The sequence below is a fragment of the Maniola jurtina genome, chromosome 2 (genome assembly GCF_905333055.1).
Source record: "Maniola jurtina chromosome 2, ilManJurt1.1, whole genome shotgun sequence".
NCBI classification, from domain to species: Eukaryota; Metazoa; Arthropoda; class Insecta; order Lepidoptera; family Nymphalidae; genus Maniola; species Maniola jurtina.
In genome coordinates, this window is record NC_060030.1 from 5950312 (window position 1) to 5967408 (window position 17097).

Genomic DNA, 17097 nt, shown 5'->3' on the forward strand with positions numbered 1-17097 from the left:
CTTACTACTTCTGTATAGTATAGTACAGAATGTTCGCCATATTGTTTTGCTTGACACCCAGTGTTGTCATCCTATTAATTTAAAAAAATATTTATAATACTTTTTAAACTAAATGATATTTTAATGACATTATAAAATAAAGATAACAGTATGAAAATTACTGCGAAAACAAAAGAAAGTAATCTTGTTGTTTGAAATTAAATAAACAATGAATAAGAACTTTGTGAGCTACATCATAATTCGTACCATTGAAAATATTTTTTTATGCTTGCAATCCATTAGACAGTGACACACTCCAATTTATAGACCTCTCGCTCGGCTCGTTTTTCCGCTCAGCATAATTGTATTAGAAATTGGACTTTATGCTAATGCAATAGAATTTATTTTTGCAGGGAATTAAAGCTGAAGTGCACAATCATGTTTAGGTAGCACGTCTCTGGATTACACTCTTTGCTATTTATGTTATTGGTCTGTGGTGAGAGCCCAGAGCCGTAAAACCAATCAAAGAGTATGTAATCACTACGTAAACTAGTTTAAAAAAAAGGCTCTGCCCTGCCCTGCCTGTGTCGCTGTTTTAAGTTATTGGTCTGTGGTCGCTGTCTTGTCTGTGGCGATGTGACATGATTGGCAAATTATTAAATTCTTCCTTTCCAAAATCCGCAATTAATGTTAGGTATTAACATTGATAGAAAATTACTACTTGTTGGACTTAAATTAGGAGTTAAAAGTGGTGAGTATAAATTGCGATTTATTTATTAATCTTGAATCTAACCAATTATATCAAAATAATGATGATGACATTGCTATTTATGAATTTACACAGTCAAAACTTTTGATAAAAATATCGAAACTAAGATAAGTAATAAGTATCAGTTTAACATTCTCTTGTTTAAAACATAGATACTTACGAAGCAGAAGCAAATCGACGCCAAAGCTTTAATTACACGATGTCTTCAACCGCACTGTTTGGAAACACCTCTGGTCTTGGTGGCAGTTCAGGAGGGAATAAACACTTGGTAGAGTTTCGGGCAGGCAGAATGACTCTCAAAGGTCGTATGGTGCATCCGGATAAAAGAAAGGGCTTATTGTATGTGTACCAAGGAGAAGATTCGTTGATGCATTTTTGTTGGAAGGACCGTACAACTGGCGAAGTAGAGGATGACCTTTTGATCTTCCCTGACGATTGCGAATTCAAGCGGGTTAACGAATGTACAACTGGGAGGGTGTATGTACTCAAATTCAAGTCATTCTCAAAGAAGTACTTCTTTTGGATGCAGGTTTGTTTGTTTTTTATTTATTTAATCTTACCACAAATTAGTACTTAGTAAAAAGGCCAAGGTAGCCTTATCTCTATAAGAGATGATTATAAGTGACTCTTAGTAGTAAGAGAGTTTCTAAAGGAAGACTAGGTACAACTAAGATAGATAAGGTATTACTTAAGTACTTAAATATACTATGAATATATATTATGATATTTATAAAATATACAATGTGATTGCATAAATGAATTTTTCTAAACTGACTGTCATTTACAGTAAGTTTTTTTATTTGATGACAAGTTAGCCTTTGTGATCTCACTTGCTGGTAAATGATGTAGTGTAACTAGGAAGCAGGCTAATCATGAGTGGGTATGGCATTAAACTTATTATATAAACATCATATTTGTATGCTCACCATTTGGGGACATGTGGCTGGTGGAAAGCTAAATATAGCCTTTGCTGAAACTTCCCACCAGACGTGTTCACATTATTAGTTTTCTGTACAATATTGATGACATGAAAAATGTTTGTTACTTGTCACATCACACTAATATTATAAAGGAGAAAGTTGTATGTGTATGTGTGTGTGTGTGTGTGTGTATGTGTATGTTACTCCTTCATGCAAAAACTACTGGAAATTTAGAATGGAGATAGATTATACCCTGGATTAGCACATAGGCTACTTTTTATCCCGGAAAATCAAAGAGTTCCCACGGGAATTTAAAAAACCTACATCCACGCGAACGAAGTCACGGGCATCAGCTAGTATTTCATAAGTTCATAATAGTATTCAAATTATTTTTATTCAAGTAAACTTTTACAAGTGCTTTCGAATCGTCAAAATAATCTACCACTGGTTCGGAATGCTGTTCCTAACGAGAAGAAGCAGCAAGAAACTCGGCGGTTGCTCTTTTCAAGTATTCAATTTACAATAATATGCCATTCTGTATACAAGCAATTGCAGCGCTGTGTATTGCTGGAGCGAGTAAGATCCAAGCTTTTTTGTCATTTACATAATCTTCGATTGCATAATAAGCTTTTTTGAGGAGCATACTTTTAATAGATTTTTTAAACTTGTGTAAAGGCAAGTCTAAAATTGATTGTGGCATTTTATTGTGTTTTTATTATGCATAGTTTTTACATTATTTATACTTCTTAATCTGTACTAATATAAATCTGTAATAGGCAGATTGCTTAAGGCTTATGTTTTACATATCACCAGATATTGCAGAATATAAGATCAATTTAATATGAAAGTACAAACAAAATGTATATCTTTCTCTCTTGTGAAAGCAAATGACTACCAAAATTATTACTTATTGTTATTAGTTATTAGTTATTAAAGCACATAGTTAAAGATTACTAAACTTTGATCCACAATTTAACTTAAAATGCCATCCAAATATTTGACATGACATCCTAAAAAATAAAATTACCTCAGACAAATTGTTGTATACCCAAACATTACAATACAAAAATCAAGGTTTGAGATAATTAGTTACTAGTTACTAGTTAGTTAGCTGGAATTTATTAGATATGTGAACTGGGCAGTATGAATACTTCCCTACTAGCTGGGTAAAACATTTACCTCAAAATTGCTACATTTTAACTCAGTTAAGTAACCAAATAAAACCTAAGTGCTGGGGGGGCACATGAATATTTGTGTTCTAATCTAACCTCACCTAACTTCAGATTTTGTCAATTATATATTATAATTATAATTATATTGATTGATTGTATTGATTTATTATATTATTATTCAGAAAGTAAAGTTGGGATCATTATACTTTATTTGGTATTATTATACCAATCGTAGTGAACTTATTTGCTTGTCAAAATTTGGTGATCATGAACTAAATTTCAAATACTTTTTGAAGTTTACTCATAAATAATACTGTTGTAATTTTAGACTTTCATGTTTCATGGTTTGGAAACCGTTTCGATTTAGAGAGATGGCAAAAGCTACTTGTTTCTTTTCTTCAAATACTTAATTTAAAAATGATTTTACAAATATCAAACATTTTACAAAGTCTTGAATTAAAAATATTTTAGGAGCCAAAAACTGACAAGGACGATGAGTACTGCCGCCGCATCAATGAGGCTTTGAACAACCCACCGACGTCGGGCGAGCGCGGCGGCGGCGGCACCGGCGGCCAAGACGGAGAGCTGCAGAACCTGCTCAACAACATGTCGCAGCAGCAACTGATGCAGCTGTTTGGAGGGGTCGGCCAGATTGGGGGACTGTCATCACTCCTCGGCACCATGGGGTATTGAACAATTAGATTCTTATACACGGTTTTGGAGTAGGTAAACTTGTATTGCTAGATCTGAACATAATTTATCTGGGTGTTGACAGTACATGTAATGAAACTATTGTTAGTGATAACGTAGCACTTTAAGCTGACTGGTTGGAGTACTAGAATACTTAATACTTAATATCTTCTGAAATACATTGAAAAAGCATAATAGCCTGACCAAAATTAATCTACAACTTAGTGCATCGCACTTACAGTAAGCATCGGAAATATAATAATGGGTGAAGCGTGCCATACTGGTCGCATCCTTAAAATAGCTGGTAGTCCAAAATAGGTTAGTAACATTGTTTTGTACCATCTGCTGCAACCTGATATTGTTTGACATGCTTAGCAACAATAGCAGCAGCGGTACGGGCGGCAGTCGCCAATCGAGTAGCAGCGGCAACAGCTCGCGCGGCGGCTCAGCCCCGCGCACTACGGAGCCCAGCGCGCGCACGCCGGCGCGCCCGCGCTATCCGGCCGCGGCGGCCGCCGCTCCCGCCGCCGCCCCAGCCGCCGCGCCTGCCGCCGCTCCCGCCGCCGCCGCCGCGCCCGCTCCGGCCGCCGCCACGCCCGCGCCCACCCCCGCCTCCGCCGCCACCGCCGCCTCGGCTGCCGCTACTCCTCGTGGTAAGAACGTTTTGCTACCTGCATTAAGAAAGAGCAAACAGCAAGCTGCAGCAAAGAGTTAAAGAAATATTATTTTTATTTTCTATTTTTATAAGTGCTTTTGTTTTAATTTTTGCTTGTCATATCTGCATATTGGATTTGTCATAATACCATATAGCCTGCGATGCTGTCAAAGCTAAGGTCGCCTCGTTCATCAAAATCGAATGAGAGGGTAGTCGTAAAGGAAGCAATATCTATCCCTATTTTTAGTCTCTAGCCCTATTATCATTAGTCTGGTAGAAATAGTAAGGTAACGCAACTGTGCCAGGCGGGCAGATCTTCCTGTCGGACCTGCAGCGCTACTTCTCTGCGCTGGGCACGGCGCCCGAGGGCGAGGGCGGCGAGGCGCGCGTGGACCTGGGCGCGGCGCTGGCGGCGCCCGACGTGCTGAGCACGGCCAGCGAGCCGCCGCACGCGGAGCGCCTGGCGCCGCTGCTGCCGCCCGCGCCCGCCGCCACCGCCGCCGCGGACGATGTAAGGACCACCCTGCTCTCACCGCAGTTTGCTCAGGTGAACCCTCGCGCCTTCCGCCTCAGTGCATGCGAGCGGCGACACTGACTCGAAATGATTAATTATCCCCATACTAATTGTCTCTCTCTTCGCGTGTATTCCTCATTGCTGAGGGTCGTAAGTCGTGACCCCTTTTTATTAATCACAATAGCAGTTTTCTTGGGATAGTAAATAACACAGTGGATTCCCAGATCCTCTCATACAACGCCACTAAGAGAACAGACAACTCGGTTTCTTAGAGTCATTGTCAAATTTTGAGTTGTTTGAATGTTCATTCAATGTGAATGATAATACACACACAGGACACACAGGATAATAGCCAAATTCAGACCTCCAGCTACCGTTAGGTCAATATTGCCTAACAATCGCAATCGATTGTTTGGCCTTGATGGTGTGTAATATTACATTACAATGGTGTAAAAACATTCGTTTTTGTAACTCTCGCTGAAAACAGCAATTGTTCATTACAATCATTCATTACAAAAGTGTGTCATGTAATGCTTGGCTTGATGTGTTCACCAATGTAACACTCAAATCCGAGCTGATACAATTGAATGCTCCTGGTCCATATGTGTTTTAAGCCTTTAAAAAATATTTGTAGGCCTAGTTTAAAGATAGGGTTACTGTAAATCAATTCTGTTTGCCCCCCGAAAACTGAAGACTATCTGAAAATTTCGAATTTTTAAATAAACGCCTGACACTCCAAAGTGTACAAAACATTTGCCCATTTAAACACGAGGGAAAATCAGTCTTCAACTCCGACGCAACGTCTTTTTCGCTTACCTACACTTTAGTCTACACAAAGCGCAAAATCTCGTATATTGGCTGGCACTCTCACTATTAGCACAGTTGTTAATGTTATATACACAGATGTAAGATTACCTGAAAAAGCCAATTACAACCTACTTTCGTGCTTGTCCCTAGTTTTCAACGGCGACGCAGCTACCAGAAACTAGGTACTATCGGATGGAACACAGATTTTTCCCGTGTGTGAATGGGCTTATTGGCTCTTCAATCGATTCAATTTTAATGAAATTACAGGCGGCAAATCAGTTTTCCTCAGCCCTAACCTCGGGGCAAATGGGTCCAGTGGTGTCGCAGTTCGGTCTGCCGGCCGATGTGACTGCAGCCGCCAACTCTGGCGACATGAAGGCATTTTTCAAGGCCTTGGAAAGCGCTTCGTCGGGCTCCGAAGGCAGCAAGTCACAGGACGCTGACAAAAAGAAGGAAAAGCCGCAAGACGACAAAAATGACAAAGACGGTGACGCTGGAATGTCACTCGATTAAAACTTGCACTTACGCAAGAATATTATTATTTGTAGTTCTTTCTATTTTTCACTTTAATATCGTAAGGCAAGACGTAGAACACTAGCAGCGACTAGACAGCAACTAAAGGCATTTTCGAAAAAGATGTAAGAATTATACAAGTCCTATGAAATAAAATTAATTGAAATTTCTCTTCATTTATCATTTATATTTTTTTGGTATAAAAATAATTTTGATGGTGAAGTAAACAAAGCATGATAGTTGTGCACTTGCTGATATTTAAGGTTCTTGCTAAGGGTGAATTTTTGAAGGTAACTCTGAAAAGATTAAAAATTATACAAGTCCTATGAAATGAAATTAATTGAAATTCCTCTTCATTTATCATTTATATTGTTTTGGTATAAAAAAAAATTTGATGGTGAAGTAAACAAAGCATGATAGTTGTATGTAGTGAATTTTTGAAGGAAACTGTCTTTTAGATTAACAATTCCTACTTTTACTGTTTGTGATCGAGTCTTCATAAAATGCAATAAAATTAAGGGCCATCTGACGGGCCTGCCCGTGAAATTCAAATTTAATTTCGTTTTTCGCAATTTTTAAACTAATACGACAACGTAGGCTTATGGCATTTTAATTGCGACAATGGCAGTATCATCCTCACAGGTTTATATAAAAAACTTTACTTGAAAAGGTCCACTTTAAGAAATTAGCTCTATTTTTGAGAATAGTCGATACTAGAGCTAGTTTCTTAAACTGTACCCTTTCAAGTAAAGATTTTTATGCTGTGCAGGTAAAGCCCTTTCATATGATACTCCACTTGGTATAGTTATCTTACTTTGAAAATTAAAACATGTAACGAATATTTATATAGTGCAGCCAGGACGCCGCGCGGTCGAATACTTTCTCACTCACACAACACTGTCTGCGCCGTTCTACGATACGTCATCGATGAGGTCGTCACTATGAGGTTTTATAGTGCGCTCGAACGCATAGTGTCCGTTCCACCAATCAGATGACTGTATCACGTCAATTTACAATGATTTGATTGGTGGAACCTACATTATGCGTTCGAGCTTACTGTGAGACCTCATAGTAACGTTTGTGAATACGGCCGATATATTTTAAGTTTGTGTAAGGGAAGAATATAGTGAATACCAACTTTACGTGTGTTTACTTTCACCTCCCCTACATATTTGGCGCCCAACGAAAATACCATAAAGAAGAAAGTCACTTGGATATGGAAGCAATTATGCTGTAGGAGCAGCTTTAATGCAGGGGGAGGATGCTGATGAATATCCTATTGAATATGCAAGTCGACTACTCTCGCCAGCAGAACGCAACTATAGTGTAACCGAGAAAGAGGCACTGGCCATAGTATGGGCAATATCTCGTTTTAGAAGATACATAAAAGACAAACCCGAAACAGAAGACTATGCGCAATGGATCAAATTAGCCTCCAAAAAGCTTGGGGTGCTCAACAGAGCAAAGTCCTGTTTCGCACCTGAGCACAGGTTTTTTTTATAAAGCGCAAGTTTGCCCACATATGGAGAACTCATAGGCTCACACCTTTGGGCCGGAGCAACTCCGTCCATTTGATCGGATCCAAAGGCGGGCTGTTTGACTTGTGGACGATCCCAAAATAACTAGCTCTTTGGAACGCCTGGAGCACCGCAGAGATGTAAGCCCTCTATGCGTGTTCTATCGCCTTTATAATGAGGAGGGCTCTGAAGAGCTTTTTGACCTCATTCACCCTCCTTTTTCTACAACAGCACCGTACTTAATTTCACCTTCACTGTGCCAGATCCTTTGCTCCACGCACATGCAACTCCCATCGACATTGTTCCCACTAGATTACAACATGGGGTTATTCAAGGGGCGGACCAACAAATTCCGGAAAGGCCGGAAACGCATTGGCGGTAATCACTAAACGTCAGGTGACCTGCCAACTCGTTTGCTATTTTTATTTAAAAAAAACCCCAGAGTAGATATGTTTGCCAAGTTGCAATCATAATATTGTCCTTTCAGTAATGTCTGCACAAACAGACAAAAGTAAAAAAAAATACTAATTTCAGCTTTTCAGTATTCTACGTATCAAATTCAAAATACTTATATTTAATTTACAGAAATTGACCAGTAACCAGCAGATATTGTTATTAGATATAGATTAAAGACTACCTATTTATATTTACTAAAATGATGTTTTCAACCCAAGTTTCTCTACACTATTTCCCGTTAACCTTCATAGAGTAAGGCCATAATTAAAATGCGCATATTTGTAAGTTTTTAGTTTCTTTTTATTAGAGCTTGCACTTGAACTTTTTTAAATACCAACTGTCATTATATGTGACGTCATCTTAAATTCAATATGGCCTGCTGCAAAATGGCGATTTTTTTTAATGTATTAGATTTATCTCTCTCCCACCTGGACTATCAATATCAACACATTTTTCTGAAACGGTCGTGGATTCGCTGGCGGTTGGATAAGTATAATTTTTAATCTGCGATTTCTTAATGTACCTATGTTCAAGTATTTGGGGAAGGACACGTTAAAGCTGGAGACGGACTTGTAATGTACTGTTTGTTTGTAATGTACCACTCGAGGTTATGTAGTTACAATACGGCGACACATACTGACTTGTAGTGTGTGTTTGTAATGTACATTCGAGCGCTAGACTCAAGTGTGCTCCATTTTTACTCAAAATGACGTGATTACGCTGCACCTGCCCTAACTTGTAATTCGCGAAAAACTGTCAGTCGCGTGGTGCGCGCTCGCCGCGAATTACATTACAAACTAACGTTACAAGTCAATCTTTGGTTTGAGTTACAAAAACTCGATACATTACACCAAAATGTAACAAGTCAGTCTCCAGCTTAATATTCTCTATGGGTAAGGAATACCGGTAATCTTGTATTAGGTAGATCGTGGTTCATAATGATGTCAGTGATAATAATTGGCTACCTACGTTTGACAAACCCGGATTTCACATTAGGTAGGGTTGCCTCCTCTCCAGTTTTAAAAGAATTTAAAATGAAACTTTTAATCCATTCAAACTAAGAATAGGGATGACTTTCCGCTACATTATGACAGCTTAGCTGGTGAAATATCTTAGTTCAATTGAAAAGTTGGAGGTGCGTGCCCGGAATCGAACCTCCGACCTCCGATTAGGAGACGGACGTCCTAACCACAAGGCTATCACAGTAAGTATCATTATTCATTACGTACACATACATTTAACAATAGGTACCTAGTTACTGTTATTTTTACTAAGTACCTAAATATTAGTAAGTTAGGTAGCATTAAGTAGGTGTACCTACCTATAGATGGGTGGGAACTTGAAAGTCTTCAGCAGGAGGTAATAATAGATAGATTTTAGGTATAAAGAATAAAATTGTAGGCAGGCAATCTGCAACTAGGTACACATATATCTGTAAAACTGACCTAACCCATTGAGCATTAAATGGTGTTAGAAAACAGGTGGTAAGGAAGTCATTTTTGGTAGGTATTTTATATGTAACTAAATCAAACTGATACACCTACATCCTATGGATGTTGCGCTGTGCTTAGTAAAACTGTTAAAAGTGTTTAATTTTAAAGGCAACCCTAAATTAAGATCAGCTCGGGCAGGTAGGTGGCTTGGGCTGCATGGTCGCGCGTGACCTCGAGAGGAGGCGGCGAGCGGGGAGCGAGGCGCTGGGGAATCCTTCTGGCGCCAGACCGGCAACGGCGTCTGCCCGCGCCCCGCGCCGCGTCCCACCGCTCACTCGAAATAGATGCACGGTGATTTACGCCTCAGCCGTATGAGTGTAAATATACAGCTTGCCTGCCTATCTTGGCATGTCCGTTCGCTTTCCCGCCGCCCGACCCCGCGAGCTGTCGCCCGCGCCGCGCCGCCGCCGCTCTCCGCTTAACATGTAGCAGTGTATCGCGATCGCGGGCGAATAGTCGCGGCTCGCGACCCACCACGTCTCCAACAGAATGCATGCGTGGAACGTTATGACGTAGGACTCGTTTATTGTGAACAAAGCGTAACGACGCGGACTATAGCGCGGGCAAGGTGATGTTGGCTTTTTAAGAGATTTCCAAATAGCTCTACAGCTCGAGTAAGTACCTAATATTGTTTTAAACATTGTTTTCCATAGCATATCTACGCTGCATACCTAGCTGATAGGTAGGTAGTTACTTAATTTCTAATCGATCATGGAAAATTCAAAAAAATTTAACTTAGGTAGGTAGGTACCTTGTTACATCATTTATTAGGTATGCAAATAAATGAAATGAAACCTACCTAGCCGTGACGTCAGCGCGAATCCACGTTATCAACAACGCGGGCCATTAGGTAACACCATCGAGACCGTCGATGTAAACACTGGACCTGAGATGATTGATTACTATGGGAAAGCGTGTTGGTTTGTCCTACAATCACGCCGCAACGGACGTACGTGATTTTTTGCATGGTTGCAGTAGATAGTCCTGGAAAATGAAATGTAAATGAATGAAAGATAAATAAAAATCTGTTTTAGGATGTACAGGTAAAGCCCTTTCATGATACCTCACTTGGTATAACTAGTTTTCTTATTTTGAAAATTGAAACACATTTTTTTAAAATGATGATGATTATATAAAATACCCTATAATAAGGGTTCCGTTTTTCCGGCTTTTCGAGCAAAATGTCAAATCTTAGGTAGGTATAAGGGCCGAATCTGGTTTTGTTATTATAGGGACCTGGCGAGTGGCGACCCTAGTCAGGAAGCACAAAACCACACAAAACTCATATAGCGATACCATCAATGGACATTGACATAAAATTAAACTGCTTGTAACCTGTTCTTGGTCTACGTAGGTACCTATGCTTTAATCGTAATGCCGGAGTGGATTACATATGACGCATCAGAGAGAATGTGAGTTTTACAAAAATGGGGAAAAAGATTTCTGAGGTATTTGCAAGTTATAAAAATTGCTTCCTTGATTGTTAAATAAGCACTTGATTAAGTTGTATGTTAACTAGTCAATATTGCTATTTTAATTTTTTTTTTAATTATGTAACCACAGATTCGTACTTGTGCTATAATATCTACCTACCTGCCAAATTTTATGATTCTAGGTCAACGGGAAGTACCCTATAGGTTTCTTGACAGACATGACGGACGGACGGACGGACGGACAGACAGACAGACAGACAACAAAGTGATCCTATAAGGGTTCCGTTTTTCCTTTTGAGGCACGGAACCCTAAAGCACTCTGCTGGTCTCAAAACTTCGCTACTTGCCTACCCAACGTTTTAATTCATTTATGAGATTTCGTATGCAATTGAAGGAACATAAAAATAAGGAAAACAAAAAAAGGAACATAAAAGATAAGTGATTTCTGTATGATATCTGAGCGACGCGACGTAACTTTCCTACGCCTACCTGTGCAAAAAGCGAGAGCGCGAGCGCCGCTATTTCAAATAAGTACACAATATGAGAATCAATGTGGGTTTTAAAGCGGCATGATTGTTCAGTTTCAATTTAACCGTCAATTCACATGCAAGAGCGTTCATAATCGGACCAATGCTGGCACTGGCGCAGCGGCTGGGCGAACGCGTCTGTGGCAAAAAGCGCCGACAGAGGACCGGTTTACTCGTCCCACAGGTTCTTGTGCCCTCTCCTTCATTCATCACGTCTACTTCATATTATACCATACATACTCTAAGTACCATAACTGCTTTCCCAATAATTCTACCACTTTTATGTTTGTATCTTGTTATACAAGTAGGTAAGTGTGGAAGTTGCAGTACTTTGGCCATATTATGAAAAATAGCAAATACGACCTCCGCAGCTCATAATTCAGGGTAAATTCGACCACCTGGTCGAAGAAGAACATCGTGGCTCAAATCAAATCATTTATTCAAGAATTTATGCCAATGGTACGGGAAGAGTCACCCAATCTCCATTCCAGCGTCCAAGGCGCAGATAGCCCTAATGGTTGCCAACCTCCGATAAGAGCCGGCGCTATAAGAAAAACAATCATATTATCAACTAGATGATATCAGTAACTTGTACGCGTGGTTTTGCCTAGGTTTTTAAAAATTCCGTGGGAACTCTACTACTCCAGGACAATAAGTAGCCTATATCCGTTCCCGGGATGCAAGCTATCTCTGTGGCTTTTATCAATAGGCTTAAACGGATTTAATAGGTTTTGTTTCTTACACATAACGCAGGTTTTGTATTACACCAGGTAGGTACTTATCACATTAGGCTCAGGCTATTTGATATATTTTAAGGTTAATTACACCAAGTAAGACCAAGTAGTAATTTTTTCGTTTTAGTTTTTTACATGTTCAGTTCGGTCGGTACTTCAATTGAACCCATTCTCAAAATGCACATGAAATACCTTAAAAAGTAAACTCCATATCCTAGTAAAACTCTTCAAACTCCATTTTTCACGTGGATATTGGTTTTCCTGGGAATAAAAGTAGGTACCTAGTCTAGATCGCAGTGCCTCTACCCACTTGCATCAAAATCTGTTTCGAAGATTAGCCCGGACAGACAAAATTCAAAAACTGGGTGTTTGAATTTGATCACGTGTATAAGTGTAAGTACCATAAAACCATAGATAGGTAATTACTGTTAGTTCGAAATTACAGTATTACAAATACTGTAATTTCGAACTAGTATGCATGCCTAGATGTAGCATATTAAATAATTCAGTATTAAAATGTAATTTAGCGTTTTCCAGTGGAGGATTACAGTGTGAAGATTTTAAAAAGCTATGACGTGTACCTAAGTAGTTTAAAAATTAATGAAGGGTAGGTAAGCACTTATTGTAGACCAATATTTTTGTCAACAGGGTTGAATTTGTCGATCTCAACTATGACGTTGCGAAATCAGTATATAATTTAACAATCTACCTACTAGCTACTAGTTTAATAACTTTGATATACCTAGCCATAAATTAATGATGTGTAAGTAGGTATTTCAGACTGCAGCTGGCATAGCTGGCAACAGTTACAATATACTTATTACCTATATGAAACAGTACGAACGTCATTACAACAGAGTAAGAGAAGGCAGGTGTAGCGCACCGCGCCTGGTTACCTACCTACTTACTGGTTTAGTAACTTTTGGCGAGCCAAAAGTCAATGTGCTATAAATTGCATTCGGTTTTTGATCTTATACTAACAACAGTGCGAGCCATTTTAATGGTCTTGTGACGAAATAATTTTAGGTGTACCTAAACTCTGGTCATTTTAGTGTCTAATTTTCAACTAAAGAAATAAATCCCATCAATTCAAACGCAACGTTTCAAACAATGCAGGCAACTCTGTTAGGTATTCTAAATTGACAGGTTCCATCTAAATCTAGTTATCCTTTTCCGCAGAGGGCATTATGAAAGGGATAGCAATACATTTTATAGTAGAGATTAGAATTAGTCAGTGTCTACTGTTTTGGTATACTTCAGATAATACGCATCAACTGATGTACAATTTGAGTGACATTTGACAACCACTGCTGGGCATTGCTAAAGATTTCCAGTTTTAGAGTCGCTTGTTCAAGCAATATGGGGTTGCGGAGTGTAGCTGTTCAAAACACGGACCTAGGAACTTTATTCATCCAAGCCTAGGAATAGGACCTAGCTTAGCTTGTGGTTTAAACTGACTCTAGGAGAAAAAAATAAGTCGCTTCTTGCAAATGTATGGCGTATAGGACGTTCTTACCGCGAGCAATGAAACTGTGATATTGGTAGAACACTTAACCTTAGAACATCTAAAAGCTCCAGGCAAAACGGGTTGTTTACGCGTTTTTTCGGGAAGTTTTTAGCTATTTGTTCACCTTTTGAGTCGGGTGAAGAAAACTAGATCATACCTACACATAAAACGAGTAGGTACGTACCGATGCGTAGAATGAAATAATAATTCTGCTTATGTAAAATAATTAAATATGCAAGTGTCTTACAGGTCAACGGTAACACAATGTAGAGCGACCCTTATTGAATTTACTTGTCCACGTCATTACGGTCGTTGCCGCGTTGACGTCCACCCAAATAAGAATTAAATTACCTCAGCTACTAACTTACATAAACTTGTATAGATTATAAGTAGGTAGGTAGTTACACTTTTTTACTATCAAAATAGGTACAGTATCAGTTCGCGGTTTGCCCACTTACCTAATCTTAGGATTGCTATTTTCAAGCTGTATTGAGCGCGACGGCATTGATTCTCTTTTTTTTATAATATAGGTGTCTATTATTGCAGGACCTCACAACAGTGCCTTGTACTTATTACAACTTTTAGGAGCGTTGGACATGTTGGCCCTTTATAAATTCCCAAGCCTCAAGACATGATCATGACCAGAAAGATTCCCACCAACTCGATTCTACGACCAGTAGATATAAGCTAACACATTTATAGTAAACAGAAAGTCTGACCTTGCTTACCTTCCTACTATTTCTAAACAAAGAAAACTTCAATGAAATAAGTTCTCAAATTCTCATAGAAAATTGGGCATTTGTTTAGAATGATCTATGTATTAGGTACCAAATTACTCGTACCTTTACTTTAACATCTATTCCCAAACATGAGATTTTTCCAAGCCAGTTAATTCCTCTCGAGCAAAAGATCGTAGCTGTTTACGTTCATCTTATGACTCATGATGCAATGTGTTTGATCTGACGACATCACCTTGTTATTTCTAAACGTCACTGAATATTTTAGGAATAATTAATTTATTTTATAGATTAAAGCATAGCACTGCCAACTTTTAAAATATTTTTGGTTTTTCCTTCTCAGATTTTTTATGAGATACGTATTAGGTATATTAATATGAGCGAACGTCCATTACGAAGTTTAAAGAGCTGTGCGTCGTCGTTATCTCAACCGATAGACGTCTTCGGCTGGACCTAGGTTCACTATTGAGAGTTTATAAGTCTACGGTTTAGGGCCGCTTTTGTCCAGCAGTTCCCTGAGACTCGTTAGAACTTAGGAGTATGCTGTCTATCTACTAATAATGAGCTTCCCACTGCAGGATAGCCATTCTAAAAAACCGCCCAAGTGCGAGTCAGACTCGCGCACCGCGGGTTCCGTACTCGGGTATTTTTTTCGACATTTTGCACGATAAATCAAAACGATTATGCATAAAACAAATGAAAATCTGTTTTAGAATGTGCAGGTGAATCCCTTTAATATGATACCTCACTTGGTATAGTTATCTTACTTTGAAAATTGAAACACATTTTAATTTTTTTTAAAGGATGTTACCACAAATTCACGGTTTTCAGATTTATTCCTTTACTTGTGCTATAAGACCTACCTACCTGTCTTTCATGATTCTAGGTCAACAGGTAGTACTCTATAGGTTTTCTGACAGACACGACGGACGGACGGACCACGGATTGTGGTGATAGCAAAGCTTGTCTAAATATCTAATTATACCCAATTTTTAGGGTTCCTTACCCGAAGGTTGCTATCAGAACCCTAATAATAATAAAAATTTCAAAATTGTCGCAATGAAAATTAAAAATTATAGTTCTTGTACGATTGTACGGAACCCTTCGTGTTCGAGTCCGACTGGCACTTGACCAATTTTTCTATTTTTCGAGATTTTTGAATTATTAAATCTTAAGATCAGACCTTTGTCAACCGCAAGTAGTTGTAGCCTATGGGGTCCAAGAAAGTATTTACCTATCTTCGACTTTATCTAGCATCTACTACCCAGTATCCATTGACCTGTAACAGAAGATAGATATTAGATACCGAGGTAGGTATACGCTATGGGACCTATCATACTATCATCATATTCACAAGGGTCACTATGGCAACGAACGCTAGGCTAGGCTCGTGGGCGCCGCCGCTGCGCCGTCCGGGAGGTCACATAGATAATAGATACCTACAATAATGATGCTATGCTATGATATAATTAATTCCCGCTCACATATTTCCAGGATGGAAATATAATATATCGGTAGTAGGTACTCAATATTTACTAGGAAATGCACCCAAGCAGTTATACCCGACAATAGTAGGAAAAACGCCTTTTTATCATAAAAAAGTTAGAGTGGAGGAATTTGGATATCCAATGCCTGGTAGGTAAGGACTTTAGTTAAATAAGTCATCGTTGGTATCAGATCGATGTGGTTTTTCGTTTAATCCAAGAGGTTAAAATGCTTACTTACAGTTTTAGTCAATGATTTTTCAGACTTACTAAGTCGCGAATTCTCAGTTCAGGAAAGGTTACAAAATTATGCCTAAAAGTGGCTGAAATGTACCTAATCTAATGAAATCCTTTTTTTTGCATACCCCCCATGATGGGTATTTTTTTAATTCCACATAAAAATCGATGACGTCATAATTTTTTAAGAACCAATAAGACAAATCGCGGTCCTCGTATTATTTTGCAGACGAAACCCCCTTGTGGCCCGGTCGACACGGTAGTGGGAAGCGAGACAGTTCTTGGAAATATCGGAATGGTAAATGTGAAAAAGTTGGTAACCCGAGGCGGCGCGGGAGGTGGTGGCGCGTGCTCGAGGTGATTCCGAGAATCGTAATACCGGTTCAACACAACTTACGGCTCCCCGGCCGCGGCTATGTCATTGTGACTGCGCCGACGCAACGCCGATAGCTCCGTCCTTGTTTATGGGTCTTGCTTAGAAATATAGCTGAGCAATCTTAAGACATTACGTAATAAAGTAGCGTTTACGCAAGTTTATGTACCTACATAATTAAGTAGGTACCTACCTATATTAACATTTTTTGTAAGATTTTCGCTTTTTAGGGTTCCGTACCTCAAAAGGAAAATCGGACCCCATATAGGATCACTTTGTTGTATGTCTGTCCGTCTGTCATGTCTGTCAATAAAACTTATAGGGTAGGTACCTACTTCCCGTTGACCTAGAATCATGGGTAGGTCTGATAGCACAAGTAAAGGAAAAATCTGGGAACCGTGAATTTATGGTCTCATCACAAATTTAAAAAAAATGTGTTACAATTTCCAAAGTAAGATAACTATTAACTATACCAAGTGAGGTATCATATTATGAAAAGGCTTTACCTCCTACATTCTAAAACAGATTTTTATTTATTTTTATGCTCTTTGATTTATCGTACCAAATGTCGGAAAAAATA

At 39.0% G+C, this 17097-nt stretch overlaps 2 protein-coding genes across 4 annotated transcripts in view; both read left to right on the forward strand.

Moving 5' to 3' along the window:
* The first annotated feature begins 570 nt into the window (after nucleotides 1-570).
* LOC123876002 (proteasomal ubiquitin receptor ADRM1) lies at nucleotides 571-6747 on the forward strand. Of its 3 annotated transcripts, none has more exons than XM_045922159.1 (6): nucleotides 571-730; nucleotides 901-1277; nucleotides 3312-3526; nucleotides 3906-4183; nucleotides 4491-4811; nucleotides 6737-6747. In XM_045922159.1, the coding sequence occupies exons 1-5, from the start codon at nucleotides 667-669 to the stop codon at nucleotides 4778-4780; spliced, it is 1224 nt and encodes a 407-aa protein (XP_045778115.1). In that variant the 5' UTR covers nucleotides 571-666; the 3' UTR covers nucleotides 4781-4811; nucleotides 6737-6747. The 3 variants fall into 3 exon arrangements, with proteins under 3 accessions (XP_045778115.1, XP_045778098.1, XP_045778107.1); XM_045922142.1 differs by lacking the exon at nucleotides 6737-6747 and adding an exon at nucleotides 5774-6189 and having other exon boundaries at nucleotides 4491-4732; XM_045922151.1 differs by lacking the exon at nucleotides 6737-6747 and adding an exon at nucleotides 5774-6189 and having other exon boundaries at nucleotides 4491-4696.
* Nucleotides 6748-9865: 3118 nt separating this feature from the next.
* LOC123875952 overlaps nucleotides 9866-17097 on the forward strand; it is a 34555-nt gene continuing 27323 nt past the window's right edge. The window contains exon 1 of the mRNA XM_045922083.1: nucleotides 9866-10099. The gene's annotated coding sequence lies outside the window, so the exon portion shown is untranslated. The remainder of the gene's footprint in view (nucleotides 10100-17097) is intronic.

What these genes read in the sequence shown, in the direction of transcription:
- LOC123876002 (XM_045922142.1), top strand. Translation starts at nt 667, where the DNA reads ATGTTAGGTATTAACATTGATAGAAAATTACTACTTGTTGGACTTAAA. An exon ending in TAAATTAGGAGTTAAAAGTG is followed by an intron (nt 731 to 900) that starts GTGAGTATAAAT and finishes TTTAAAACATAG; the next exon opens with ATACTTACGAAGCAGAAGCA. An exon ending in TCACTCCTCGGCACCATGGG is followed by an intron (nt 3,527 to 3,905) that starts GTATTGAACAAT and finishes TGACATGCTTAG; the next exon opens with CAACAATAGCAGCAGCGGTA.